The 26766-nt window shown below is 43.0% G+C and overlaps 5 protein-coding genes across 5 annotated transcripts; 2 read left to right on the top strand and 3 right to left on the bottom strand.

The window, feature by feature from the left end:
- Positions 1-1953: 1953 nt before the first annotated feature.
- On the bottom strand, positions 1954-5544 carry LOC4324638 (probable F-box protein At3g61730). The gene is made up of 8 exons (XM_015773617.3): positions 4790-5544; positions 3508-3728; positions 3376-3420; positions 3119-3286; positions 2957-3004; positions 2696-2866; positions 2460-2573; positions 1954-2370 (listed from the first exon to the last, which is right to left on the bottom strand). Exons 1-8 carry the CDS (start codon positions 5188-5190, stop codon positions 2285-2287), a joined length of 1254 nt encoding a protein of 417 aa, XP_015629103.1. The 5' UTR covers positions 5191-5544; the 3' UTR covers positions 1954-2284.
- Positions 5545-5733: 189 nt separating this feature from the next.
- Positions 5734-8519, bottom strand: LOC136351081 (uncharacterized). The gene is made up of 6 exons (XM_015773628.3): positions 8360-8519; positions 8207-8260; positions 7407-7480; positions 7096-7213; positions 6942-7000; positions 5734-6072 (listed from the first exon to the last, which is right to left on the bottom strand). Exons 1-6 carry the CDS (start codon positions 8474-8476, stop codon positions 5994-5996), a joined length of 501 nt encoding a protein of 166 aa, XP_015629114.1. The 5' UTR covers positions 8477-8519; the 3' UTR covers positions 5734-5993.
- Positions 8520-9384: 865 nt separating this feature from the next.
- On the bottom strand, positions 9385-10403 carry LOC4324590 (uncharacterized). Its single transcript, XM_015778224.3, has one exon. It carries the CDS (start codon positions 10297-10299, stop codon positions 9556-9558), a length of 744 nt encoding a protein of 247 aa, XP_015633710.1. The 5' UTR covers positions 10300-10403; the 3' UTR covers positions 9385-9555.
- Positions 10404-12923: 2520 nt separating this feature from the next.
- Positions 12924-15816, top strand: LOC4324589 (histone-lysine N-methyltransferase ATX3). The gene is made up of 8 exons (XM_015756395.3): positions 12924-13960; positions 14355-14410; positions 14482-14689; positions 14794-14904; positions 15002-15070; positions 15181-15246; positions 15344-15436; positions 15505-15816. Exons 1-7 carry the CDS (start codon positions 13319-13321, stop codon positions 15407-15409), a joined length of 1218 nt encoding a protein of 405 aa, XP_015611881.1. The 5' UTR covers positions 12924-13318; the 3' UTR covers positions 15410-15436; positions 15505-15816.
- A 3551-nt stretch (positions 15817-19367) lies between these two features.
- On the top strand, positions 19368-26662 carry LOC4324588 (histone-lysine N-methyltransferase ATX5). The gene is made up of 23 exons (XM_015756364.3): positions 19368-20191; positions 20409-20464; positions 20561-20768; positions 20862-20975; positions 21073-21141; positions 21246-21311; positions 21431-21525; positions 21622-21711; positions 22140-22275; positions 22413-22488; positions 22572-22674; positions 22785-22909; positions 23138-23283; positions 23403-23507; positions 23832-23896; positions 24226-24424; positions 25017-25103; positions 25194-25250; positions 25327-25416; positions 25564-25650; positions 25825-25899; positions 25990-26090; positions 26219-26662. The coding sequence occupies exons 1-23, from the start codon at positions 19457-19459 to the stop codon at positions 26307-26309; spliced, it is 2976 nt and encodes a 991-aa protein (XP_015611850.1). The 5' UTR covers positions 19368-19456; the 3' UTR covers positions 26310-26662.
- The last annotated feature ends 104 nt before the right edge of the window (positions 26663-26766 follow it).

Here is a 26766-nt window from a genome sequence, read left to right as displayed (position 1 = left end):
AAGTTGATCACAACTGCTCTGCTGAGCCCGCTAGGATCCATAGGTATGGATACAACAGTAGGTTGGCTAGTTGCAATTGCTAATCTGCCTAACCCAGTGTCTCCCCTACTGTGTTTTGCAATTTGCACGCATACATCACTAGTACGGTAAATCACCGGCCACTTAAAATTTACCGAACTGGATGTAACATTTCAGGCTCCGAACGTAACATCAAGGCAATATATATCAATTTAGTGCAAGAAATCTCTACACCGTTCAGAAATCAGAGCCCCGAGCAAGAACACAAAGCTCAAACAACATGTAGTTGATACTCTTAAATTATAAGACGTTTTGACTTTGGTCAAACTACTCTAAATTTGACTAATTTTATAAAAAAAAATAGTAATATTTTTAATCCAAGACAAATACTTCATCCATTTCTAAATATTTGACGCCATTGACTTTTTTAAATATGTTTGACCGTTCGTCTTATTCAAAAAATTTAAGTAATTATTATTCCCTCCGTTTTCACAATGTAAGTCATTATAGCATTTTCCACATTTATATTGATGTTAATGAATCTAGACATTGTGAAACGGAGGAAGTAATTCTTTTCCTATCATTTAATTCATTGTTAAATATACTTATATGTATTTTATATATTTCACAAAAAGTTTTTGAATAAGACGAACGGTTAAACATGTACTAAAAAGTCAATAATGTCAAATATTTAGAAACGGAAGGAGTATATTATAAAATTTTATTCAATTGTAGATTTAATGAAACTATGTTAGTGTTGGAAATATTACTACTTTTTTCTACATAATTAGTCAAACTTAGAGTAGTTTAACTTTGACCTAAATCAAAACGTCTTATGACCTGAAATGGAGGGAGTACTAAACTACTGCCCAGTGCCCACTAAAGCGTCCTATTGTGCTAGATGAATAACAGGTTGAAATTTTGTCAGATTTATGTATGTTAAGGTGCTTGTCCAGAAAGCTTGCAAGGAGGATTTCTAGCAGCAGATAAATTCTACTCCCTCCGTTTTAGGTTATAAGACGTTTTAACTTTGGTCAAAGTCAAATTGTTTCAAGTTTATTAAGTTTATAGACAAATATAGTAATATTTATAATACTAAATTACTTTTATCAAATCAATAATTGAATATATTTTCATAATAAATTTGTCTTTGGTTAAAAATGTTACTATTTTTTCTACAAACTTGGTCAAACTTAAAGCATTTTGAGTCAAAACGTCTTATAACCTGAAATGGAGGGAGTAGGTTTTACGATGGAACTGCAGTTACCAACAAGAACCAGGTCTAAATAAAAGGTGCAAAAGGATCGTGAGGAATTGGAAGCTTTGTTTAAGCTTCATGCCACTAACCCAACCAGGTGTCAGAATCGAACTGAATCTAAATGTACACATGTGAGCAAGAGGTTCATTTCCGTGGACTATCATCAGATTAGATAGCTACCAGCCACCTCCTGTATCATGCAAGCTTATGCTAATCGATTACTGAAATCCACGGATAATCCAATTTGTGCATCAATTTCAGACAATCTAACATACAGACTGGCTATCCCGAATATAAAAAGGATATCATGAGACTTAACATCCATGACTAAAAAATGCTAACTTAAATGAGGAAAATGAATAGGCAGAGGAGATGCTCATTTACTGTTCAAATGGTATCTTGATCTAATACTACTAGCTTATACTCCTAGCAGAACTGTAGATAACTAGCATCTGAAGACTGAAGTTCAGAAATGCCAGTGTTAGTGAAGTGTTGACATTCCTTGTCAGAGGGCAAGAACAGAATTAGAGATATTTGCAGTACTTCTGTAGTTCAGCTACGGTTTCACAAACATCTACAAGTTGAGTATCAAATCATTCATGATTATGTTGCCCAGTCTATTGAAAACAGTAGAGCAGCTCATGAAATCAAGCAAGCTAGCAAAGCAGAGTGAAGTATGTACAATAAGCAAATTCTTGGCTTTATAGTCATAGACATAGTACTATGTTTTGTTAAAACAAGCTGCTACTTCTCAATGAAGCACAGAATATTACCGACATGACTCAATGATTCGATATAAACAACACGAAATCTGCTCCTTTTGGGCGCTCTCTACTTCCGTACTCTAAACAATTTTTGTAATCTTAACAGAGGCCTAACCATCTATAGTATAACTGTACTCCCTCTCATGATTTATCCCTGACAGAACTTATATCATCGCAAACAAGGCATTAACACATTAAACAACAGAGCAGGAACCCAGCACCAGAAACGAACCAGGCACTTGAATCAGTAAATCTGCTGTATGATCCGGATAGACACTATCTGCCCGTTCCCGGTCGTGTCTCGCATCGCCTGGAACCTTGACACCAACCCTGCAATCCAATCCACACAATGCAAAGAATATCAGATCAGAACTAGACTTGAGACAGAAAGAAATGTTTGATTTAGTTCACGTGCATACCCTGGTTGGAGTTGGACAGGAGGTTGGAATTGAGGGCAACAGCGTATGGGCGGCAATGTGCCTTGGGCTGTGGGTCGTCGCATCTCCTGACCCAAGACTTCGAGTGGAGAACACCTGCACCGGAAGAAGAAGATGCCACCCATGTCAGTCGTTGTGAGAGTGTGCCATCCTTGTACCAAGAATGTAAATGAACAGAGAACTGGAATTGACAAATGCCAAATGATCCAGGGACGAACATGAAATGGACTCATGAGCGCGGGTGCTGGCGTTGAAGATGGCGCAGGCTGCGGTGGGGGTCTCCTCGTCGTTGTAGTGGTCGCCCAGGTCCTCGTACTCCCAGGTGCCATTCCAGAATCCCTGCTCCAGGAACAGCTCGCAGTGTCGCGCGTCCAGAACCTGCAGGACCCCTGAACCACCCATTGCACCCAACCAAATTCAGTGAGCAATCAAACTCCACGATGGCAGGATCAAAAAACCCCCAGAGTCTCTCGACTCACCTGCGCACTTGTTGAGGGTGCAATTGGGACACCTCACAAGATGGAAGTCTGCAAGATTTCAACAAGGCCAAAAGCAATGCGAGTGAGATCATCGAAACAGTTTAATTAACCAGAACTGTAAGCTTGCGAGGAATTGGGTGGCGATGAGATGGGCGCGCGTACCGGTGATCCAGATGCCAGGGCGCGCGTTGGGGAGCACGCACGCGCCGGTCATCTCGATGGCGATCTGCGGGCCGTCCTCCTGCGGCGGCAGCCACTGCGGCACCGCCAGCTTCGCCGTCAGGAGCATGTAAGGCGACTCGAGCAGGAACCCACCAATCCGGTACGCCCCTGCGTCACGTATACCACACGAATCAATCAGAAGAAGCGGAGCGGAGAGAGATCAAACGATTTCGACGACGTCGTTGCGCTGCGCTTACCAATGTGCCTGCTGCTCCGGCGGAACCAGTACGAGTGGGCGCCGTCTGGAGGAAGAAGAGAGGGGACACGTGTCATGTCAGTGAGTGGGACCGGGTCGTCAGTGGAGGGAGGGAGGGAGGGGAGGAGCTTACTGAAGGCGGCGGCGTAGAGGAGGCGCCAGGAGCGGTGGAGCGGGCGGGGAGGGTACCGGTCGGCGGCGGCGGGGAGGAGGGAGAGGTCGCGGAGGAAGGCGTGGCGCCAGATGAACTCGTCGGCGAGGAGGCGGCGGAACCAGCGGCAGGTGGAGGAGAGGCGCACCAGCTCCGCGCCGAACAGGTACTTGGCCACCTCCGTCCACATGTCCGCCTCGTACCTGCAACAACAGAGCAAAAGAACTCCTGAATTCAAATTCGAAGTAGGATTTGACGATAGATTTCTGGAAAAATGAACTTAGCAGGAGGAGCAATGCTCAAAACTGCAGGTGGCTGGATTAAAAAATTCTGCAGTGCATCTGGGCAAGTCCCAGAAAATGTAAACAACGAATTCACAAATTGGAAAGCATAGAAGCAAGTCAGCAACCATCATTCGAGCACGCAGAAGTTCCTGTTCGCATTAACCAGCACTCTGCTCCTACGAATTTGAATCCAGAAGAATAACGAATGATACAGAATTTCATCCAATCCAAGTACCAAAACACTCGAACGTGCATAGCAATTCTAAATTTCTAACCAAAAGCGCTCAGCAGAGGATTTCCAGTGCACTTCGCACCGGTTGTTCAAAAGTTAAGTGCAGCATTTCAACGCAACAAAATTCGAATTCTCGAAGCTTCAAGCCACCCACGTCCAGCGGCAGGTAGCTGATTAGGAGCAGGACGCAAATGGAAGCATTAAGCCACAATCTAGAGCTAGAAAATTCAAACAGCAACAGGTGGATTAAGTTGTGACCACGATCGATCGCTTCAAATCAAGTTGAGTTCACAGCAACATTCACATAATGCAATGCAGAAACGCAAACAGAACAGGCAATTCAGATGGCCAAATGCGACAGAATGGAAGAGTTAACCCACAATCCAGAGCTAGAGGATTCAAACAGCAGCATCAGAACTGATTCAGTGGGTTATGTTGCGATCACCTAATAACCAAACTGAAATCACAGCAGCAAGGTTCAAATCACCGCAATGCAAACACAGACAAGCAATTCATGAGGCGATTCTCCACTGCTTCATCACAGATGCTCAAATCCAACCCGAGGAACTCCAAGTTAGTTCAAACCAATTCCCTTCCTCCAATCCACGGAACTTCCAGAAACACACGCGCACATCGAAACCACACTAGATTAAGAACAACGCAAGCAGAATCCGAACCAATTTCAAAATTCGCCACCTCGAACTCGAAGCCACGCACGCACGCACAGGGAGCAGAGCGAATCACTTACCAGTCGAAGGGAGGGCGACGGCGAGCGAGGAAGGAGGCGCGCGGAAGCCTGCACGCCCGGAGCGGCGCCTCGCACGGGCAGCACACGGATGGCTGAAGCCCAGCGACGGGGCTCTGGATGATCACCCGCGCGCACGTCGGCCGCCTCCTCGCCGCTGGTGATGGGCGCGCAGGAGCAGGAGCCGGAGCCGGAGCCGCCGGCGGCGCGGCCTGCCTCCTCGCCCGCTTCCTCGGCGGCGGCAGCAGCAGCGAAGCCGGCGGTGACGAGACGAAGTCGGGGTCGACGCGCCGCGGCCTCGGGCGCTTCCTCAGCTCCATCATCCTCCCCCTCTCGCCCTCGCCCTCGCTCTCTCGTGGCTGTGGCTCTCGCGGTGGCCGGAGAAGGGAGATCGCTTTGCCCATGCAGCGATGGGGGCGACGTGTGCTGCGCGTGTGGGCGAGGAATGGGGTGGCATATATAGTAGCCGGGGAGCGACGAGGTGTTCAGAAATTTGAATTGGCTGGGAGATTTGAACCGGAGCTGAGCTGCTGGGCAGGGGTGTTAATGTAATTTTGAGGGTGATGGAAGGGTAGTTTCGGTATTTCTTGCGGGGGAACACAGCTGCTGCTCACTGACAAGTGGGCCTGGTCGGACCCCACCAGACAGTGGCTGGCGAGTAGAGCCAGGTGTTGTAACTCGAAGACTTCAACAGTAGTCGCATATTTGGGTGATCTGTGTTCTGGCAGCTTTGACGCCCAAGCAGCAAACACTCTTTTCTGCAAAAGAGAAACAAAAAATGGAACATCACTACTCTTACCTGTTAAAAATTCAGAAGTTTTCGACTCGAAAAGAGATTCAAAAGTTTTAGAATTTACAGAAACAGTCTGTGCAGTGGAGCAAAATGTCATTAAGAACCAGGTGGAGCAAAGACGTCAGATGGCTGACATTTAGCAAGACGCGCAGAGTTGTGCAGCCAAGAAATTTGTATACATGATGCCTCAGTTGTTTGGCCAATTTCAGACAGATATGAACTTACAGCGTTACAAAAAACAAGTGCATGATGTAATACATTTATACAAAACATAAAGGTATGTGTATCCACAAAATCTGGATTGTAAGGACTTAGGTGAACAAACAATACTGGGGAGGAGGAGAAGCAGTATTGCATTAACATGGGCAAGCACCTTAAGGCATCCTGATACTACCCATGAACTTCACCATCAGGTCAAAGTTCAGTGTCACAGAGCTTCACCATCAGGTCAGACACCATTCGCCGAGCGAAAGGGATGTAGCTCAAACTATACCTGAGGTGCAAGAGAGGAGAATATGGAGCCAATATCAGTTAATTTGTCACAAGAGACAAGAGTGAGAAATAAAGATACAAACAGACAAACAATACTGATCCATTTCATAAAATAAAAACAGAAGGGGTGGAAATACAATTTGTTTCATGGTATGGAGATTTCTGGTGTCAAGAGACATGCATCTAGCTTCATGATATACCATATAAACTATGTTAATTTTTCAAACTCCCACGAAAAAGTACCTAAGTGAGGTATCGGATACATGTGATCCTAATTCGTGGTGCTACTGCACCTCCATCGCAAACAGCAAACATCCTACACACTTCTTTCCTGTTGATGACTCAGATTATGGATTCATGATATGCAGAAGATAAATGTAGGCAGCAGCCCTCGTGTTTCTGCAGAGTTCGCCTTTTGTTGCTTCAACATTCCACAATGTACATGCACTGACTGAGCACTAATGTTTGGCAACGTCAGACAAACACTTAATATGAACACCTGAAGTTGATTCATGCAGTCACTAATGTTTTCTAGAATCGTGATATTTGTAAGATCAGTTCAGAGTTCACTAATGTTTTCTCAACGCGCATTCAGTACATGAGAACACTCAAGGATCAAAACCAGTCTCAAATACAGATAATTAACCACATGTGTGCCTGGCGTTGCTACGGTTAGCATAGTATAACTAAAGGCCAGTTTTGTTTACCACTTCTCTATGCAAAAGCACAGCGAATATTATTCTAATCTTACAATCTTTTTGTAAAGCTTATATCAATTTAATTAAAGCATACTTACAAATGGCATCAGTATTACAACAATAGGTTAAGACTCATAAATCACTAGTATTATTTTAAGAAAAGGAGGCTTACCAGAACAGAGCACAGATCTCGCATATGATTGCAATCAATGTTAGAACCTTGGAATGGATCTGCACAATTAAAGCACAGGGCAAACACAAGATTAAGTGGTTTACTTACAAGAATCTGTCCATAAGGAAAAGGATGGTGGATAAATAATACTAACCCAAAGAGCAAAAATTAGAGCCAGAAAAACAAATCCACCGTAAATAGCTGTTGCATACACACGAACTGGGTCAAGCATCATCCTCAACTGTTGACTTGGCCCTATTAGGAAAGCTGTGCTGCCAAATAAAGGTTCATGTCAACATATGGCAAACTTTCAAAAAGAAAACCAGTAATACTAATGCAATGACTAAACATGCATATCAGTAGTACAAAACAAAACCAGTATACACTTTGGTACTAAATATAAGGGATATCACTAAGCTAATCTGAAAACAAAAATGATATATGAGTGAAAATCTGTGTAATCACCTCCCAACTGCTAGGATGTTTCCAAATGTAAACATGACTGCAAATTTGATGGGTCTGACGAAAACTACAAGTGACTGCACAGGAAAAATGAAAAGTAACTTCTCAGAAAATTTTCAAAGTAATCACAACAAAATCAACAATTTGAAGTGCAGGCATGTTTGCTACCACTAAATTATCTTACAGAATCTATAAGTTTTAGCTATAACAGTAAAGCATCTGGTTTTAATTTCCTAATAATGTGATTTCTTTGCCCCTGTGGAATTCAGTCAATTAACAAATCGTCTTATTTATCTTAGATCAAACCAACAAATTAGTACTCGTGAGCATAGCAATTAGCAATGAAGATCTACAGTGCACCTAAGAGAAAACAATAGCACTACTTCTCTAGGACTGAGACAATAAAACATATCATGTGCTCCTGCCTCCTGAGACAGGCAACTTTAATAATTTACAATTGCAGCTAAACCAATTTTCTTAAAGAGTAGACTGCGGAGTGACCATATGTCAGAACACTTGAAACTTGGTTTTGTTTCTTTCCCCTTCTGGTGAGGACTTTAAACTTGCTGATATTTTGGTAAACCTAAATTTCAAATCACATATTTCCGTATAACCACCCAAGAGGCATTGGATAGCGGATACTACTATTTTTGCTTAAATACATTGTGTATACGATCCTGTTGGTGGAAACAGCAACACCTACAAAGCTAATTCGACATCCACATGAGGAACTAGCAGCCGCAAGCCCGTACGGACAACGAATTGCATTTCAGGCACCAAATTGCAGCGTCGTGCGTGCGTACCAGGATCATCAGAGCCAGTCCCGCAACCAAGCACGCGGCGAAGCCGTAGACCCGCTGGAGAAGCCAAGGCGAAGAGCAACAAAATCAGATCGACGCAAACCCCAAGACATTTGATCCTGCATTCGAGGGGATTGTCCAAGTTCCTGGGTTTACCTGGACAGGGGATAGGGAGCATATGCCCTCGGTGTCGCCAAGGATAGAATCCTCCGGCTGCTCCTCGTCGTCGTCGCCGCCGGCGAGGGCGCGGTGGAGGCGGGTGAGGGCGTCCATCGTCGCCTCGTCGGCTTGAATCGGAGAGGCGAAAGGCGAGGTTGATGGAGAAGACGACCTCGATGGTGTGTAGTAAAGATCCCAAATTACTTTGGCCCGTTATAAATTCGGCCCATTAGGCTTCGTTTAGTTTGGGATTTTCGCGGCCTCTCTCTCTAATTTATGTGCTGAAATTTTAGGTGGAAATACATTCCAAAGTGAAACTCAATTATTCAAGTGTTCTAAACTAAAGGCTAAACTTAAGTTGAGCAACAAAAGATCACGTGGGTGGGTTCTCATGTAGTTTGATGTGTCGCTTATGTGTGATCTATTAATCCATTATCACACTTGGCATCCTCTCGTCGGATCTTATTTTTTTTTCAAGCAATTTAAACTTTCCAAACTTGAATTATGTGTGCCGAGTATGTTTTCTCCTCCAAATCATTTGCTTCTCCATGTGTATCTTTCTTATGCCACATTGTGAGAGGGAAGCATATCCCTTAGAAAGAGCAATTTCGCAAAGATCTTTGCGGGAATTAAACTAATTCCTCTCTATCTTTTGGAGTTTGCAGGAATTTTATTATTCTTGCGAAATACGATAAAGTCCAGCGTTTTAAAGGACCATTTTCTTGCTGCCTTTGTTCTCACGTTTTTTTTTATTTTTTACTACAATTAAATTAAATTAAATTAAACAAACTAAATACCACAACATTTTTGGTTCCTCATGTGGACCCAAAAATTAATTATTACTACAATTAATTATTTGTCACTCGCTGTCTATAACATCTGAGCCCTCATACGTCTATGACACGTGGGTTCAGTGGCAAATAATTTAGCACTATTCGTAAGAGTGGTAAATAGTTAATTATTCCACATTTTTGTGAAATAACCGGCAGCACAACAAAATGTACTGGTGATGACACACAACAAAACCAGAAAATTGTTTGCTTTGCATATTAAGAATCCATGAGGCAGATAGTCTCAAAACACAAAGAAATCATCTTTGTCACACATATAATCCCAGTTTTTTCTTTCTCCATTACAAACTCATCACGAGCAACCGTGCAACACAATCACAGCGAAAAAACGAGCGAATCAACTCAAGTGTACAGCGCGTCCAGCTCGGCCCGGCCGGCGACCCTCCCGGCCGCCGCCTTGGCCGGGTCGACGCCGAGCTCCGCCGCCACGCGCCGCATGACGCCGAACTCCGCCGGCCTCGCGCCCTCCGGCCACGTCACCACCATGCTCGCCGCCTTCCCGCGCATCTCGCACTCCGCCAACACCGCGGCGCCGAGCCCGTCCACCACGCTCCCGGGCGGGGCCAGCGCCGCCACGCCGCGGGCCGCGCCGACGCCTCCCCGCCCCCGCGCCGCCCTGGTCTCCAGCTTCCCCTCCACGGGCTCGTCCGCGGCGAGCCTGCCCCTGTAGGCCCCGCTCCGGACCGCGTCGAGCACCAGCACCTCCTCGGGCTGGAGGGCGGACACGAGGCTCCTGGCGACGGCGCGCGCGCGGTGGGCGGGGACGGGGGCGGGGCCGTGTGCGGCGGCGAGGAGGGTGCCCGAGGGGGCATGGAGATACACGCGGATGGGTGGCTGGGAGCGCCCCAGGGGGAGCTCGGGGAGGAGGAGGGAGGCGTGCAGCGGAGGCGGCGAGGGGAGGTGGGGGAGGAGCGCGAGCGAGGTCGGGGAGATGAGGAGGATGAGGAGGCGGCGCGGGGCGGGGCTAGGGTTGGCGGGGGAGACGACGAGGATAGGGGTGGGCTGCGGCGGTGGAGCGGCGAAGTTGTCGAGGTCGTCCGGGGAGAAGCGGGACGGCGGCGGCGCGTCGGTGACGACGTCCTCCATGGCGGCCCGATGCGATCGGCGGCGGCGGCGGCGGCGGCGCTGGGGTTCGGGAGAGGGAGATCTGGTGCGGCTTGGTGTTGGACTCTTGGTGGCGTTAAGGGCCTAAGGGGTTTAGGCCTTTTTCTTTCTTGGGCTTTAGGCCGAGACTGAAAATGACAGCTGTGGCCTTCTCATGCTTGTTCTCAAAGTAACCTCTTCAAAGCTGAGAAAAAAGTTTTTCAAACAAATATGACTGTTTTTTTTTCTAAATATTGCTGTTCCTATAGTATTAGGAATGAGTAACAATGGGCATGTTCACTTTGATGAAAAAAAACTTACCGAAATTTGGCATTGCCAAAAATTTTGGCATAGTTGTCAAAATTTTGGTAGGATTTCTTATATAGTTACCAAAATTTAGCAGCAAACTAAATGTAGATATTTTTTTGGTAATTTTACCAAAATTTGGTAAGGTTGAAAATAGCATCAAAGTGAACAGGCCCAATATTTCAGTACAAACAATACTTACAGTCGACAAAAACATAAGAAAAAAATATGACTGTGGAGTCTTCATAAACTACACGGCTATGTTAAGCTAGATGTTCTCGCTAAGTCTTTCACTCTACACATAACTCAAATGTTGATTTCTTTCAACAATTTGAGACACCTTCCTCTCTCTCTCTCTCTCTCTTGTTGGTTGAAGACTTGTCTATTGTGTTCACTCTAGATTTTCCAAGCTACCAAAAACATCGTGGTCTTTATGGCCTTTGATTTCCCTGCGCACAGTATATTTCTACCACCACTCAAGTAATGAATCCTGATATACTAGTTAAACAACTACTTAATTTAGTCAAATCTAGATAGACAAACGAATAATTTTGGATGAACATTTGTATTATGTTAATATATATGCTCCCTTCTTTTATAATTTAATTATTGGTTGGTGGTGCTGTTTGGAACTAGTCCTACATTTTGGTTAACTTTTAAGAGTTAAATATCAACTCGATAGTTTTCTTTAGTGGTTTGTTTAATACCATAGTACATTAATCCAGTCACTAGTAATGCTTTCAATCCACACAAACCATTTTGTGCCACCGTTTGCCAAAAAGGCTAAAGAAGAACAAACAAATGGGAAGTTTAGGAACACGATTCATTGGTTATGTTGTTTTCTTTCAAATACAATAGTCGAACACTTAACATACATATCACATGCACATCCTCAACACAAGCTAGAGAATTGGTTCAGTTGGACATGTATATTTTTTCCTTACTAAACACGCTAATGTGTGTGCTGTGCTTTCATGAAACCGCCAAATAACACATGCTAAGTCCACTGGCTCCATTGAGCTTTCTGGCAAGACATGCACCGCAAGTCTACAGCTCAGCCTCTTAACACCTACCTTGTGTTGCATGGTGGGGCTCCATGTCATTGTGCCGATGGAATATATGCAACAACCATGTTCCGGTAGTAGGCCACCGAAATGACGAAGATGATCTCACGTATCTAAGATTTGGATGGCTCAAGGCAACGGTAAAAATGACACACCCCTTCCCATGAGCTTGAGGCGACCAATACCCTATATTGTTTCGCCCTTGCTAACTCGATTCATGGCCACACAACCTTTAGATCTAGTGGTGTTGCAACGACTAGATCTAGCCACCTCACGCCGGCGGCGACCTCATGGACACATCGAGGGTGAAGCTATAGCCACCTCTCGCTCTAGCTCAGCATTCCATCTCTATGCGATCCAGTGAAAAATGCACAAACTCTGATGAAGGGTAGTACCGGTGAGCTTATAGACGACATTGGCTATTTGACTTGTCGATGGCTGCAACGACATCAGCTTGTGGCAAAGGGATTTTTTACAAGGACGAGCAAATCATGTAAGGTGATAGGAAAGTGGCGACAATAATAATGATGGGGCTACGAGGAGCAAGATCGAGAGAAGTAGGAAGAGAGGAAGAGAAGATAAGTAGAGGATGACATGTAAAGTTAGTTATAAAGAGTACATGCTCCATTTCATATTATAAGTCATTTTAATTTTTTTCCTAGCTTTTAAGTTTGACCAAATCTCTATTATTATAAGAATTGAAGATGTTTTTGCTGGTGTTTTGGTACGTCATCTGTGTATGAGTCGGTTTTCAAGTTCGTTCACTTTTAGAAATAAATATCCGTATTCGAGTTGTTTATTAAGTCCGTTTGCTTTTGAAAATACATAAGAGTCGTATAAGAAATCTCTTTAAAAAACTCGCATGATAACTTCAGACAATCGGATTCTAATTAAAGCTCATGATTTTAAGCGAATTCCCACAGTAAATTTCACCTTAATTAAACCGTATATAACAATAATAAGATTAAAATAACATTCACCCGTTGCAACGCACGGGCATTTTTTCTAATTTGTAGAAAAACTTAGCAATATCTATAACATCAAACTAGTTTTTATTAAAACTAAAATTTAATATATTTTGATAGTTTATTTGTTTTATGTTAAAAATGTTGCTAGATTTTTTTATAAATTTAGTTAAACTTAAGAAAAAAGTTAAAACGGCTTTACGATATAAAACAGATGAAATGTATTTTTCTCCATAAATACTTTCTTTTACTAGTAGTTTATTTATTGACAAGATTGCCACGTAACCGAACTGCTGCCACGCGGCCAATCTCTCGTCTCATCTCCCCGGCGCCAGATTCGTCGTCGTCGTCGTCTTCCTTCCCCCACCCTGCCTCACTGCCTCTACCTCGGCAGGCTCACTCACCTCGCTTCCTGTCCGACATCGCGCCGCATCCCCCCATCCCTCGAGCTCGATCGGAGTACCGGAGAGATCCCAAAAATTCTCTCGCCCGCCGCCCCGCCCGGCGCCGGCGCGTTGCCTCCTCGATTTCCTCTCCCAGGAGTCGAGATCCCGGAGCCCCGCGGATTGGCTGGCCAACCGAGCCGGGGATTCTAGGGTTTGTCTCCCCCCCGGGGTTGGTTGCGATGCTCGCGTCCCGCATCCCGCTCAATCGCTGAGCCGTCGCCGCCGCCGTCGCCGGGGAGAGATGGGGGAGCCGCCCCCTGCCGGAGAGGGGAGCGGCATGATGATGCCGGCCAAGCGCCGCCGCGAGCGGGTGTTACCGTCGCGGTTCAAGGACTCGGTGCTGGTGCTCCCGACGGCCGCCGCGAAGAAGGGCAAGCCCGCGGAGGCCGCGGCGGAGGGGGGAGTTGTGGACGGGGAGCTCTACGACGTGGAGCTGGAAGAAGGGGATCCCGGCATGCTGTGGACCGGCGACGAGCGGCCGGTGCAGACGGAGGAGGAGCTGTACTGGGCGTGCAGGAACATCAGGAGAAGCAGCACCTCCACCTCCGGTAGCTTCAGCAGCAGCATCTTCAGCGGTAGCAGCGCGGTGACGTCCTTGAGCAATGCCGGCGGCGGCGGGGGGAATGGGCGGCCGGAGGGGAAGCCCACGGTGGTGGTGGAGTGCAAGCCGAAGAGCGATGGCGGCGAGAGGAAAGAGGATTTCTACTGGCCGGAGGAATTCGTGCTCGGGGATGTTGTGTGGGCGAGGTCGGGGAAGAAGTGCCCGGCATGGCCTGCGCTGGTGATTGATCCACTGCTTCATGCGCCAAGGGTCGTCTTGAACTCCTGCATCCCGGGTGCACTCTGCGTCATGTTCTTCGGATACTCTAATAGCGGCCTCAGGGTAATTCACCACAACTTCCTTTTTTAGATAATGGAATAGAATCTCGGCATCTACTCAAAGAGCTACAACTAATTATTACACCAATTCAACCAAATACAACGCAACTCAACAGGTCATAAAACACAGGCTTAATAAAACAGAAGCACACACAAACTACTGAACGCCAACACAAGGAAAGATCACAAGATTATTCACCACAACTTTCTGGTTAAGCATTCGGGGTGTTCTTTTGTTTTTTGTTTTTTTGCTTTGTCCTTGATAGAACTCAACTTAGACAAGAATACGGCGAAGAGCAACTGAAACAGGGTTAACCATGTGAGGGATACCAGACATCCCCTTTCTGTTATTTTTTTTCTTGGCTTCCATCAACTCACACTACTGCATTTCTTTGTAGGACTATGGATGGGTTAAGCAAGGGTTGATCTTTCCCTTTGTGGAGTACCTAGATAGGTAAGCTGCGTGGTGAATGGGGCTTTTCTTTCTTTACCTGCGTGGTATCTGAAATTTCTCTCGTCTCCCAGGTTTAAGGGCCAAACTTTATATAAGATCAAGGCAAGCAGATTCCGTGAAGCAATTGAGGAGGCTTTCCTTGCTGAGCGTGGCCTTTTTGAGCTCGAAACGGATGAGGGGTGCTCACTAGAGAAGTCTGTCAATGACCAGTCCATCCCTGACGGGTTACTGGAAGGGTCTGGTTCTAATAATGAGCAGGAATGCCAATCGGAGGCTCAGGTAATTGGATGGATGCTGCACAACTTCAAAGATATGGGCTTGTGACTGCCTCATTTGTTAGTACAGCTTTCAACTGAGCTGCGATCTAATCAACTGTACTACAGGTTGTTGGCAAATCACCTGGATGTGATATTTGCGGTAATCGTCTTCCATGCAAGATAGCAAGCAAAAAGAAGCAAGCGGGAGAACGATTACTCTGTAGGCACTGTGATAAGGTATGTTGCTTGGACATTGGAGAGGTGTTTTTGTGTGTTCCATTTCATTTTCTGTTTTTATTTTGCCTTATGCGTGTAAACATTATTATATCTGCAGCTATTACAGTCAAAGCAGTACTGTGGCATATGCAAGAAAATTTGGCACCATACAGATGGTGGAAATTGGGTAAGAGCTAGAAACATATGTGCTTTGTTGTTGCTATATTCTACATGTTCTCTTGATTGGTCTAGGGGTCAAGGACATGACCTGCAACACAGTGACACACTTGTTTGCAGGTTTGTTGTGATGAGTGTCAAATTTGGGTTCATGTAGAATGTGACCAGACATGCATCAAGATGGAGGTAATTTGCTTCTTTTGTTTCAATGTTGATATTTTTTAGTCGTTTGGCATCTATATCAAGTATTTCTATGAATGAATAACTGAATATAATTTTATAGGACTTGGAAAATGCTGATTATTTCTGTCCGGATTGCAAATCAAAACGCAAGAATATCTCCAGTTGAACAAATGAACACCCCTAACAGTTCAGAGTGAGTTAATTTCCTTGAAAGTCTGTTGAAACTGTGATAGTTGGAACTAATATTTGTCATTTGTGCAGACATGTAGTATGTAGGGACTAGTGAGGGTGGTACACTGGTACTGAAACTGTATTGTGATATGGTCAAACGGGTTCTGGTGCCGTCATGTTGTTTTGTTAGACGTGCTTTAGAAAATAGCATTGTCCATAAACTGTAATCACTATTTTCTCTGTGACAATGTGACCTACCAACTAGAAAGCCTGTACTAGGATCCCTATCCGCAATGTAGTATCCACAAAGGCACAAACCAGCGTGTATGTTGTACATAAACCATGCATGCATATATGTTGTAAATATTAATTATTTGAAATGCTTATGCTGTTGTATGTTTAGCCACCGAAGTAATGTAGTTTGACAGTTCTTGGGACTTTCATCACTTCATAACTCTATTTATCTACTCCATGTTGTATCACTGGCATCTAAAATTTAGCCTTTATACTCTTGTGTGGGGTGACTGGGGTCCTAAGACCTATACTTCTATTTGGTTATTTAAAAAGCATACAAGTAGCTTGCGCTGCAGGGTATAATCACACGTGTAAATTCAACATTATTTTGACCTGTTTATTTATCCAAGTGACTTCGTAAGATTGGTCACTTGTATAATAATGAACAACATACTTGCTTACCATTGCAGAAAACTCCTTGTACTCATTTCGTCCCTAGGTTCTACACTTCTATTCATTTCCTTATATATATATATATATATATATATATATATATATATATATATATATATATATATATACCGTTATGAAAATGCCCCTCTTACCCTTATACTTGGAAGGAATGTAGGAAATTATAGAATCTAACATCGAAAATACATGAGTTTGTTAGGGCAGCCACAATGTGAATATAAGAATGGGTCTTAAGCCTCTAAAGTGAATCTTATACATTGTGAGAGTAGTTCTTATAGGTGGCATTTGCTTGAGCTAGCCATATGCATAAAGACCATCCACAAGGAATAAAAAATATATTACTCCTTCCTCTCTCATGGTAGTGTTACTCTCTCTCCCTCTCTCAATGGCTAATCTTGGGTTTGTGGGATCCACTTTAATATCCTCTCTCAACATATACATTGTGGACATGATAACACGTTTTAGTGGGTCCCACCATAATACTAAGGTAGTCCATATACATTGAGCATGCCCTTATATATAAGGGAAAACAATATATATGAGAACTATTGTAGCCTTTCACAATGTATATAGATAGCAAATAATATTGAAAGAGAAAGTAGAGACAAATAATATATTTTATTCTCTATGAGCAACCCATATGCTTATGGGTAGTTCTTGTTATTTCTTTGCTGTGGACTACTTCAACAATATTGCTAGGTGGCTGAATGAAATATTATATTGCTTATAGACTACTTTTGCATTACATCGTGGATACTCTAAGTGTAGCTGCAGGTTTCCGTGTCCAACGTATAATCGTCTGTCTTATTTAAAATATTTACGAAAATATTTTAAAAAATAAGTCACCTATAAAGTAATATTTATGTTTTATCATTTAATATCGTAAAAAAAATAAATAAGACGGATAATTTAACTTTGGATATGGAAAACTAAGCACTTTGGGACGAGGGAGCATTAAATAATGATAAAATTGCCCTTGTCAGCTCTCTTCCCCATCCTGACACCAACCCGCTTGGAAGAACAATGGAGATCAAAAAAGTTGTCTGCTAGATTCTCTGCTTAGATTTCAGTGGATTGTTTGGCCATCGGATCGCTCTGTTTGTCCGTTGCAAAATGTTAGCTACCTGGATAAGACATTAACGTGAGTCCATCTAATATTATTTTTGTTTCATAAAAAAAATAATATAATACATGTTTAGATTCATAATACTACGACGTATCACATATGATACTAGGTTGATTTTATAATACTATGACGTATCACATATGATACTAGGTTGATTTTATATGGGGTGGATGAACTTGTCTCTCTCTCTTACCAAGTATTTTAGTACTTTGTTGTTGTTGTTAACTTGGCCTAAACTATTACTACAGAATTATGGAGCTAAGTTAGCTATATAACTATTGCTTTGATGGCATTTTCATGATCAAGATATATAAGTCATAGTACATATTTATGTCGCTTTTTTGTTAGGAGTATATCTTAGTATCTTACATCGTAACTATTAAATTTATCATACAAGTATACATTGTATTAGGGGTAAATCTTACATTGTAATAGGCGCAACCTTTTTTATGTTACATTGTAATACAAGACACACATGCATACACGTTTAACTGTTACCCTTGTTTCCTCTAAATTCGTTTTTTAATCCTTTGCCCTCATGATCTTTAATCATATCAGGTGCATGTATTATATTTGTTAAGATGATCCAAATAAGAATGTGGTAATAATTATTTTTTATAGTGGTGGTTATGTCTTATATTTTGGTTATATTTTTTGGATGGAGGTAGTAGAATTTACAGTATAAATAGATGTTGAAATTTTTTACTTTTTTTCAATAAAAAAATATATAGCTCGGCCCTTCGGAAACTTTGAATGGAGGAAGGGGAGCTTCGGGTAAGGAGATGTTGGTGCCATCATTTTGTTCATCATTGATGCAATGTTATGTAAAGTACTACCACTCTCTCCGTTTGTGCTATTCTCTCCCTTGCAAAATAGAAGAGATTTTAGTTGAACGGAATATATCCTAGTACTGAATACAGAGCTTATCTAAACATATTTTGAGATATCCTATGAGTACTTCTTTTGCCGTTATTTTCCTTTTAATGCCTTTATGTTGCTCAACTAAGGCGTATACGTTTTTGATGAAAATCGAGTGGGAACTGTGAAATTTTGATGTTTCAAAAAGTATATCCCGAGTAAAACCTCAAATGGTTTCGAATAATTTAATTTCGACCCAAAAAAAATGCTAAAATTTGCTGGTAAGTACCATTCTGTTATCTGGTGCTCAAACCCGAGAGGTGCCCACAGTGCTCATCAAAGAGTTCAAAGCCCGGACGAGAGCCCATGGACATCATCTTTTCGCTTATGCTTATTAGTTATGAATTTTCAATTTTAAATTTAGAGCTGATTTTAAGGTTTTTTTTTATCGAAGTTTATTTTTCAGCCTTTGCTTTTATGTCTCTAAGAACATTTATATAAAAGTTTTATTCACAAGATTATTATTCATTTGTAAATATACCGTTTGGCTTATTCCGTGAACAAGCGACATGTTCACATGTACTCCTCCCGTAAAAAAAAAGACAAATCCTAGATTTCCGTGTCTAATATTTGACCGCCTGTATTATTTGAAAAAATTATGAAAAAAATTAAAAAGACAAGTCACGCATAAAAATATTAATCATGTTTTATCATCTAACAACAATGAAAATACTAATTATAAAAAAATTTCATATAAGACGGATAGCTAAATGTTGGACACGAAAACTTAAGGTTTATTTTTTTTTTTTATTTACGGAGGGAGTACGCTTTCAGTCGTCTGACCTGTTTCAAAAGGTGGTACGGTACACATCTTGCGTGCGTCACACCTTATCCACGTCGAAAACTGAAACGACCCAGAAATTCGTTGCCCGACTAGAGCTCCGCCTCCCCGCGCGCCACAAACACCCCCCCCCCCCCCCCCCAAGATCCGCGCGAAAAAACCCTTTTCCCCACTACCTCACGCCGTCACGGCCCCACCTGTCAGCCTCCCATCTCATCCCCCCGCCGCGCGCCGACGAGTCGTCTTCCCCCACCTCTCGCCTCCGCCTCGTCCCCCCGACATCGCGTTCGAAATTTTCGTTCAAAACCCGAGCCCCTCCCTGCGAGGGAACCCAAATTTTTCGCCCTCGCCTCGCCTCCGAACCGCACTCGGATTCCCCCGCCGAGATCCTTAAAATCCCTCGGCCCCAGCGGTCGGAAACTCGGAACCCTAACACGCGGAGGATTTGGCCACCGACGAGTTGGGGGGAGGAAGGGAGTTCAATTCTAGGGTTTTGTTTCGGCGCGGCGGGGATGCTCGCGTCCCGCATCCCGCTCAAGCGCTGCACCGCCGCCGCCGTCGTCCCCCTCCCCGGGGAGTTGGAGATGGAGGAGGGGCCCACCCCCCCCGCCGGGGGTGGTGAGGGGAGCGGCGCGGCGGTGGTGCCCGCCAAGCGCCGCCGCGAGCGGGTGGTCCCCTCGCGGTTTAGGGACTCGGTGGTGTCGCTGCCGCTGCCGCCCGCGAAGAAGGGGAGGCCCGCGAAGAAGGCGGCCGCGCGGGAGGGCGGGGACGGGGAGGTGTACGATGTGGAGGTGCGCGCGGTGGAGCAACAAGGCGCGACGGCGGCGGCCTTCGGCGCCGTGGAGACCGCGGTGTGGCCCGGCGACGAGCGGCCGGCGCAGACGGAGGAGGAGCTGTACCGGGCGTGCAGGAATATCCGCAGGAGCAGCAGCTCCAGCGGGTTCAGCGGCAGCGTGGTGACGTCGCTGAGCAATGCCGGCGGGAGCGTGGCGCCGGAGGGGAAGCCCGTGGTGGTGGTGGAGTGCAAGCCGAAGAGGGAGGGCGGCGATAAAAAGGAGGATTTTTACTGGCCGGAGGATTTCGTGCTGGGTGATGTCGTGTGGGCGAGGTCCGGGAAGAAGTGCCCAGCATGGCCTGCGGTGGTGATTGACCCACTGCTCCACGCGCCAGCGGTCGTGTTGAACTCCTGCATCCCGGGTGCACTCTGCGTCATGTTCTTTGGATTCTCTTCTGGCGGGCATGGCAGGGTAAGCTTTGTGGGGTGTTGGTTTTTGTTTTGTCCTTGAAATCCACAACCCAACATTTAAATGTGATTTTTTTTTTGAATTTAAATGTGGAATAAGAGTTCCACGAAGTGCAACTGAAACAGGGTAAACCATGTGTCGCATGGGCCAAACAGTCCCTTTCTGTTTTTTTTTTTTTGGTTTGCGTCAACTTACAGTACTGTATTTCTTTGCATCGCAGGACTATGGATGGATTAAGCAAGGGATGATCTTTCCATTTGTGGACTACTTAGACCGGTAAGCTACTGGCATACGTTCGTTTTTTTTTAAAAAAAATGCTGCTATGGGGATTTATTTACCTGCGTGCTATCTGAAATTTCTTTGGTCTCCCAGGTTTCAGGGTCAGGCTTTGTATAAACTCAAGGCAAACAGATTCCGTCAAGCAATTGAGGAGGCTTTCCTTGCTGAGCGTGGGTTTTGTGAGCTCGAAATGGATGAGGGGTGCTCACTAGAGAAGTCTGTCAATGACCAGTCTGTCCCTGACGGGTTACAGGAAGGGAGTGGTTCTAACAATGACCAGGAATGTCAATCGGAGGCTCAGGTAAGTTCCGGATGCATCACAAATGTAAAGATATGAGCTTGTGACTGCCTTATTACAACTTTCAGCTGAGCCGCAATCTAATCAACACTGCAGGTTGTTGGCAAATCAACTGGATGTTGTGATAGTTGTGGTAATCGTGTTCCACCCAAGATCGCGAAGAAAAAGAAGCAAGCGGGAGAGCAGTTACTCTGTAGACACTGTGATAAGGTATGCGGCCGTACATTTGAGATGGGTTTTTGTGTGTTCCATTACTGTTTTCTGTTTTTATGGTGCCTTATGTGTGCAAATTTTATTATATCTGCAGCTATTGCAGTCAAAGCAGTACTGTGGCATATGCAAGAAAATCTGGCACCACACAGATGGTGGAAATTGGGTAAGAGCTTAGAAATATATGTGTTTCGTCGCTGTTATATTCTACATGTTCTCTTGATTTGTCCATGGGTCAAGGCTCACAACCTGCAACACCCTTCTTTGCAGGTTTGTTGTGATGAGTGTCAAATTTGGGTTCACGTAGAATGTGACCTAACATGCATCAACATGGAGGTAATCTGCTTCTTTTGTTTTGATGTTTATATTTTTTATCCTATTGTTTGACACAGATATCGAACAGTTCTACGAATAATAACTGTATATAATTTGCTGACTCCAGTACTGTTTTATAGGACTTAGAAAATGCCGATTACTTCTGTCCAGATTGCAAATCAAAACGCAAGACAGTACCTCCTGTTGAACAAATGAACACTCCGAACAGTTCAGAGTGAGTTATTTAATTTTTTCATCCAACCTATTGACTTCTATTTAACGTTACTCAAATGATTATAAGCATGCCACTTTCTAATGTATCTATACACAGATGTGCTAGCACTTCTAAGGAAAAACTGCCGGAAATGATACCTGTGTTCTGCTTTGGGATGGACGGAATGTATTTACCTAAGAAGCACATGTATGTATTCTGCATATCTTCTATTTAATCTACAGCCAGCATGCTTCTTTAAGCTTATTACATGGATATCAATACTCTTTAAGTGATTTTAGCGTGTTTTATTTCTCAATCCCCCATATCATGTAGAGTCATATGTTCTTTGAAGGACTACTAGATTTAGGTGATAGGTTATTTTCCTAGGGGCATATATTTCTCTTTTGTTTCATTCATCTGGCATGAAAATTGACACTTAACCAATTTAGCCATATTGGATATTTTGTGCCACAAGGCTTAGAAGGCTCAATAAGAAAAACAACATTTGAAAGGTCGATTGTTCAATATTAAAGAAATTCATGTATTCCTTTCTTTCTAAAGGACTATAAACTGATTTCCTGATGTGGCTGTGGCTGGTGCAACTGTTGGTATTGACTTTGTATTGTTATTGGCAGGATACTATGCCAATGTAATTCTTGCAAAGAAAGGCTGATGAGTCTGAGTGAGTGGGAGAGACATACTGGTTCAAGGAAGAAGAACTGGAAGATGAGCGTTAAACTTAAGAGCAATGGGGATCCATTGGTAACCTTGGTAAGCCTTTAAGATCTTCATTTATCTGAAAGTTGGTGGTCTATAATGATCGCTAAACTTGAATTCACCTAGTTTTCAATAAAATTCAAAGGTATGAGAACTTGATATGACTTCTTTCATGTTTGTCTGACCTTCAGTTGGATGATATTCCCTGCGCAAATGTGAAGTCTTCTACACCAAGTATTAATAAAGAAGAGTTGCTGAAATTGCTAGGTACATTGGCTCTTGAGTTTATGTTGGTTTCTGCAGTTGGTGTGTGCAACTTGTTTCACAACAAATGAATTTGATGCTTGCAGCAAATTCTTTTAGACCTGTCAATGCTAGATGGACAACTGAACGTTGTGCTGTTTGTCGATGGGTTGAGGATTGGGACTACAATAAAATTATTATTTGCAACAGGTATTTCCTGCTAATCTTTGAGGTTTTTTTGACACCCTTAGTTTATGGATTCATTATATGTTTTAGGACTGCGTGTAGCTGAAAAACTTGTCCAAAATCTTTATGTGCAGATGCCAAATAGCTGTCCACCAAGAGTGCTATGGAGCACGTGATGTACAAGATTTTACAAATTGGGTCTGTCGAGCATGTGAATTGCCGAAACAAAAAAGAGAATGTTGTCTTTGTCCTGTCAAAGGTATCATTCCTGCCATGATGTTGTATGTCATCACAGTATTGAATGATACTGATACCTCACATTTTTTTCTGAGGCTTTCCAGTGTTCCTTATATTATGTTTATATGATGTACCCCATTTGATTAAATTGCAGTGGTGCTTGGTGTCCATTTTTCCTAGTCTTGGTTCGCTGCATTATATTATTTTTTAATGCTATCAGTATTCACCTTTTCTTTTTTAATTGCTTTAGGCGGTGCTCTCAAGCCAACAGATATTGACCAACTATGGGTTCATGTTACATGTGCCTGGTTTCAACCTAAAGTCTCTTTTCCTGTTGATGAGACAATGGAGCCAGCCATGGGCATATTGAGCATCCCTTCAGAGTACTTTAAGAAGGTTAAGATTTCTCATTGTTATTTTGTATATAATGTTATGCATTGGATATTTATTGTCTGTTTATTTGTTGAATTCCTGTCGTGATGTTTATTTACACTATGTTGTCATATGAATTCCAGGCATGTGTTATATGCAAGCAGATGCATGGTGCCTGCACTCAGTGCTACAAGTGCTCTACTTATTATCATGCAATGTGTGCATCAAGAGCAGGATATCGCATGGAGGTAGACTGTGGGAACCCTTTTCTTGCTTAAATAAAAAATAAATTCATTTTGTGACTTACGAGTCTTATGATGCTTGTCTGGGAGAGTTTTGTGCACTTGTACTCGCCCGCTTGGTTTTTGAATTGATTCTGTGTACTGTTGCTTTGAAGAGCGCAAGCCTTATGCTTCATTTTTCCATATAAGCTATTCCATTGAAGCGTGACCTGTACATTTGTTTAAAATTTATTCTGTATCATTTGATGTTAATTTATTAGTCAATTGTTTCTTCATTAATGCACAGCTGGATACAGTTTATCATAATCGATGTTTTTCTGTTGCTTGTAGTTGCAATACTCTGAAAAAAATGGAAGGAACATAACAAGAATGGTTTCCTACTGTGCATTTCACAGGTAATTTTTTTTCACCTTACTGTCTCACCCTCTGTTCAAATATATATCAATTCATCAAATTGTTTCCATTAAAAATAATAGTTCCAATATAGGCTCATGAGTCATGACTCTTATTTTCCAGACCTTGTTCTTTCTTTTTGTTGTTCATCTTAGTAGCATAGCGATACATTCTTTTTTGAGCAAAATCAATAGTAATCTGATGCATTAAATTGACAAGATATTGGAACAGTTCTGTTGTCTCAGTTATTTGTGGGAGTGGCAATTCTACCTTAAAGGATTAAGTGGCACAAATTCGTGTTACTTACACCTGTTCTACTGACCCTTTGCAGTACTCCTGACCCAGATAATGTCTTGATAGTTAAGACGCCTGAAGGAGTTTTCTCAACCAAATTTTTGCCCCAAAATAATGAGAAACAGAGTGGTACAAGACTTGTCAGGAAAGAGAATCTACAGGAGAAAGTCCTTCCTGCTAAAATTTCTGACTGTCCAGCTGCAAGGTGCCTACCTTATGAAATGCTGAAAAATAAGGTATTTTATGACGCCCCTATTCTGTTTTGTTCTGTTGCTCCTCCCAACAGTAGCAGAGCCAGGAATTTTACCCTGTGGGGTCAAATACCATTGCATTATATTTTAGTGGGGGTCATTTTTGTAAATTTCAATGGACTTATATGTAAAAAAATGAGACTCACAATGGTATTTGCAAAAAAAGCTGTGGCGTCAGCTGACAATACATGGCTCCGTCACTGCCTCCCAATACAATAAAAGATATAGTTAATTGGCAGGGATAATTCACGAATTTGTTACACTGTCCACTTTCATTTTGTAATTCTTTGTAGCCCATCCTTTAGACTTTTTATGTTCTTTCTCCTTTTGGTAGTTTCCTTTTTAGTTTATGTAAAATTCTTAGTTCATCCAAGCAATTTAGATTCTTGTCTGCATGGGTTTCTCATGCTGTAATCTATCCTTGGTTTTGCATGTTCAAAGGATGGGACTCTTAGTGGCAGTTATATACAGTTCTTTTGGAATAATAGGATGTCTATCATATGGATGAATATGGATCTGCCTAGGTTTTGTTTCTGTTATAAGCTAGCTCTAGCACTAAATTTTCTGCATGTTCCAGAAAGAACCAGGAGAGGCAATTGCCCACAGAATAATGGGACCCCGACATCATTCCCAAGAGTCAATTGAGGGTTTGAACGCTTGCATGGTAACTATCCCATTCTAACTACTGTATTGTCTTTCTTCCAGCAACCATTGAATGCGAGAACTTATGCATCTTACCCCCACTTGTTAACAGGATCAAAAGGATGAAAAATCCTTCGCAACTTTTAGAGAACGACTTCGGTATTTACAGGTTTAGTTTCTGACGGATTGTTCTTTTTAATATTTGATTTCAGCATACTGATACACTAAATGTTTGATGATTTCAGAAAATAGAAAACAAAAGGGTCTCTTGTGGTCGATCTGGAATACATGGATGGGGACTCTTTGCTGCTAAGAAAATCCAGGAGGGGCAAATGGTATGCCATTTAAGTTATATGCATTTTTTCCAATAAAACCCAATAGTTTATCATGGTAAATAGTTAGCATTCCAGTTCTGTTGTTTGTTGTGCATCCAAATACTAGGAGCCTGTTCTTAACATGTCAATGGACCACTTTTGTGCTAGGTTATCGAATATCGCGGTGACCAAGTTAGACGTAGTGTTGCAGATTTGAGGGAAGCACGATATCACAGGGAGAAGAAAGATTGTTATGTAAGTTGTTCACTGTGTTATTTTGTGGAGGTCATCTGTTCTACTTTTGACTTGAATTATTTAGGCAGTTCTACCTGTGAATAATGCAATGATTTCCAGATAGGTCACTGATCTACTGGAAATACCACATCTTAACTATGTGTGATGGTGATGATTCTTTCTTTTGCACTGCAGCTGTTCAAGATCAGCGAAGACGTTGTCGTTGATGCAACAGAGAAAGGGAACATAGCCCGCCTAATTAATCACTCGGTAATACTTTGGGTTTCCCATTTGCATCTTCTCTCTACCTTAATAGCCCAACAAAATATAACAGCTAAACATTATCGTCATCGCTTTCAGTGTATGCCTAATTGCTACGCAAGGATCATGAGTGTTGGCGATGAAAAGAGCCAGATAATTCTTATCGCCAAAAGAGACGTCTCCGCTGGCGAAGAACTAACGTAATTTGCTCCTTACCCTGCCCTGTCCTGATGCCCCTTTTATACCTTGAGAGTACAGCTAACTGTCTCCATTCCTGAAGCTATGGATCTCTACAATTTTCTGATCCGTCTCTCCCTCTTGTGTGCAGCTATGACTACTTGTTTGACCCTGACGAGTCCGAGGACTGCAGGGTCCCTTGTCTGTGTAAAGCTCTTAACTGCCGTGGATACATGAACTGAAGTGAACATTCTCACAAGTCACAAGGCTAACCCCCCTTAACCATGCCAAAGGGCTATATTCTCAGATTCATCATGATTCTTTCGTTTATTCAAAGGCTGGTTGTCAAACAAGCATCAAAGTTTGTGATTTTTTTACACAAATTTTGCTAGATAGCGAGGCTGGATTGGATTTACCGGTTTCAGACTTTCGGTGAGAGCATAGCAGGCACCTGGCAATTTAGCAACACGCTGCCAGAGCCCCTTGTAAATTCTTCTTACTTTGATGTAATAATAAGATGATTAAGTTGTTAATGCCTTTTCTCCATGATGAAAAGAAAGAGAAATGAATATCCAAAATGCATACCATTTTCTTCTGTGCTAGAGACTTCTGTATCTTCTGTATCTGTAGTTTTTCTCTGCAGTTCAGTTTCAGTTTCAGATAGGCCGTGAGTGGCGCTGCTGCAGCCACCCGGTGGGT

The sequence above is a fragment of the Oryza sativa genome, chromosome 1 (genome assembly GCF_034140825.1).
Source record: "Oryza sativa Japonica Group chromosome 1, ASM3414082v1".
NCBI lineage: Eukaryota > Viridiplantae > Streptophyta > Magnoliopsida > Poales > Poaceae > Oryza > Oryza sativa.
The sequence above is the reverse complement of the archived record's forward strand: the minus strand, read 5'-3'. Positions and strand labels throughout refer to the sequence as shown.

Excerpts from the sequence above, each read along its gene's own strand:
- LOC4324638 (XM_015773617.3), bottom strand. The coding sequence starts at position 5,190 with ATGGGCAAAGCGATCTCCCTTCTCCGGCCACCGCGAGAGCCACAGCCA. Across the intron at positions 2,867-2,956 it reads CACCCTCAACAAGTGCGCAG|GGGTCCTGCAGGTTCTGGAC; the intron begins GTGAGTCGAGAG and ends TGGGTGGTTCAG. Across the intron at positions 2,574-2,695 it reads CGCTCATGAGTCCATTTCAT|GTGTTCTCCACTCGAAGTCT; the intron begins GTTCGTCCCTGG and ends CTTCCGGTGCAG.
- LOC136351081 (XM_015773628.3), bottom strand. The coding sequence starts at position 8,476 with ATGGACGCCCTCACCCGCCTCCACCGCGCCCTCGCCGGCGGCGACGAC. Across the intron at positions 7,214-7,406 it reads AACATCCTAGCAGTTGGGAG|CACAGCTTTCCTAATAGGGC; the intron begins GTGATTACACAG and ends TTTATTTGGCAG. Across the intron at positions 7,001-7,095 it reads CTCTAATTTTTGCTCTTTGG|ATCCATTCCAAGGTTCTAAC; the intron begins GTTAGTATTATT and ends TTAATTGTGCAG.
- LOC4324590 (XM_015778224.3), bottom strand. The coding sequence starts at position 10,299 with ATGGAGGACGTCGTCACCGACGCGCCGCCGCCGTCCCGCTTCTCCCCG.
- LOC4324589 (XM_015756395.3), top strand. The coding sequence starts at position 13,319 with ATGGGGGAGCCGCCCCCTGCCGGAGAGGGGAGCGGCATGATGATGCCG. Across the intron at positions 13,961-14,354 it reads ACTCTAATAGCGGCCTCAGG|GACTATGGATGGGTTAAGCA; the intron begins GTAATTCACCAC and ends ATTTCTTTGTAG. Across the intron at positions 14,411-14,481 it reads TTTGTGGAGTACCTAGATAG|GTTTAAGGGCCAAACTTTAT; the intron begins GTAAGCTGCGTG and ends CTCGTCTCCCAG.
- LOC4324588 (XM_015756364.3), top strand. The coding sequence starts at position 19,457 with ATGCTCGCGTCCCGCATCCCGCTCAAGCGCTGCACCGCCGCCGCCGTC. Across the intron at positions 21,312-21,430 it reads TAACATGCATCAACATGGAG|GACTTAGAAAATGCCGATTA; the intron begins GTAATCTGCTTC and ends ACTGTTTTATAG. Across the intron at positions 25,104-25,193 it reads AGGGTTTGAACGCTTGCATG|GATCAAAAGGATGAAAAATC; the intron begins GTAACTATCCCA and ends ACTTGTTAACAG.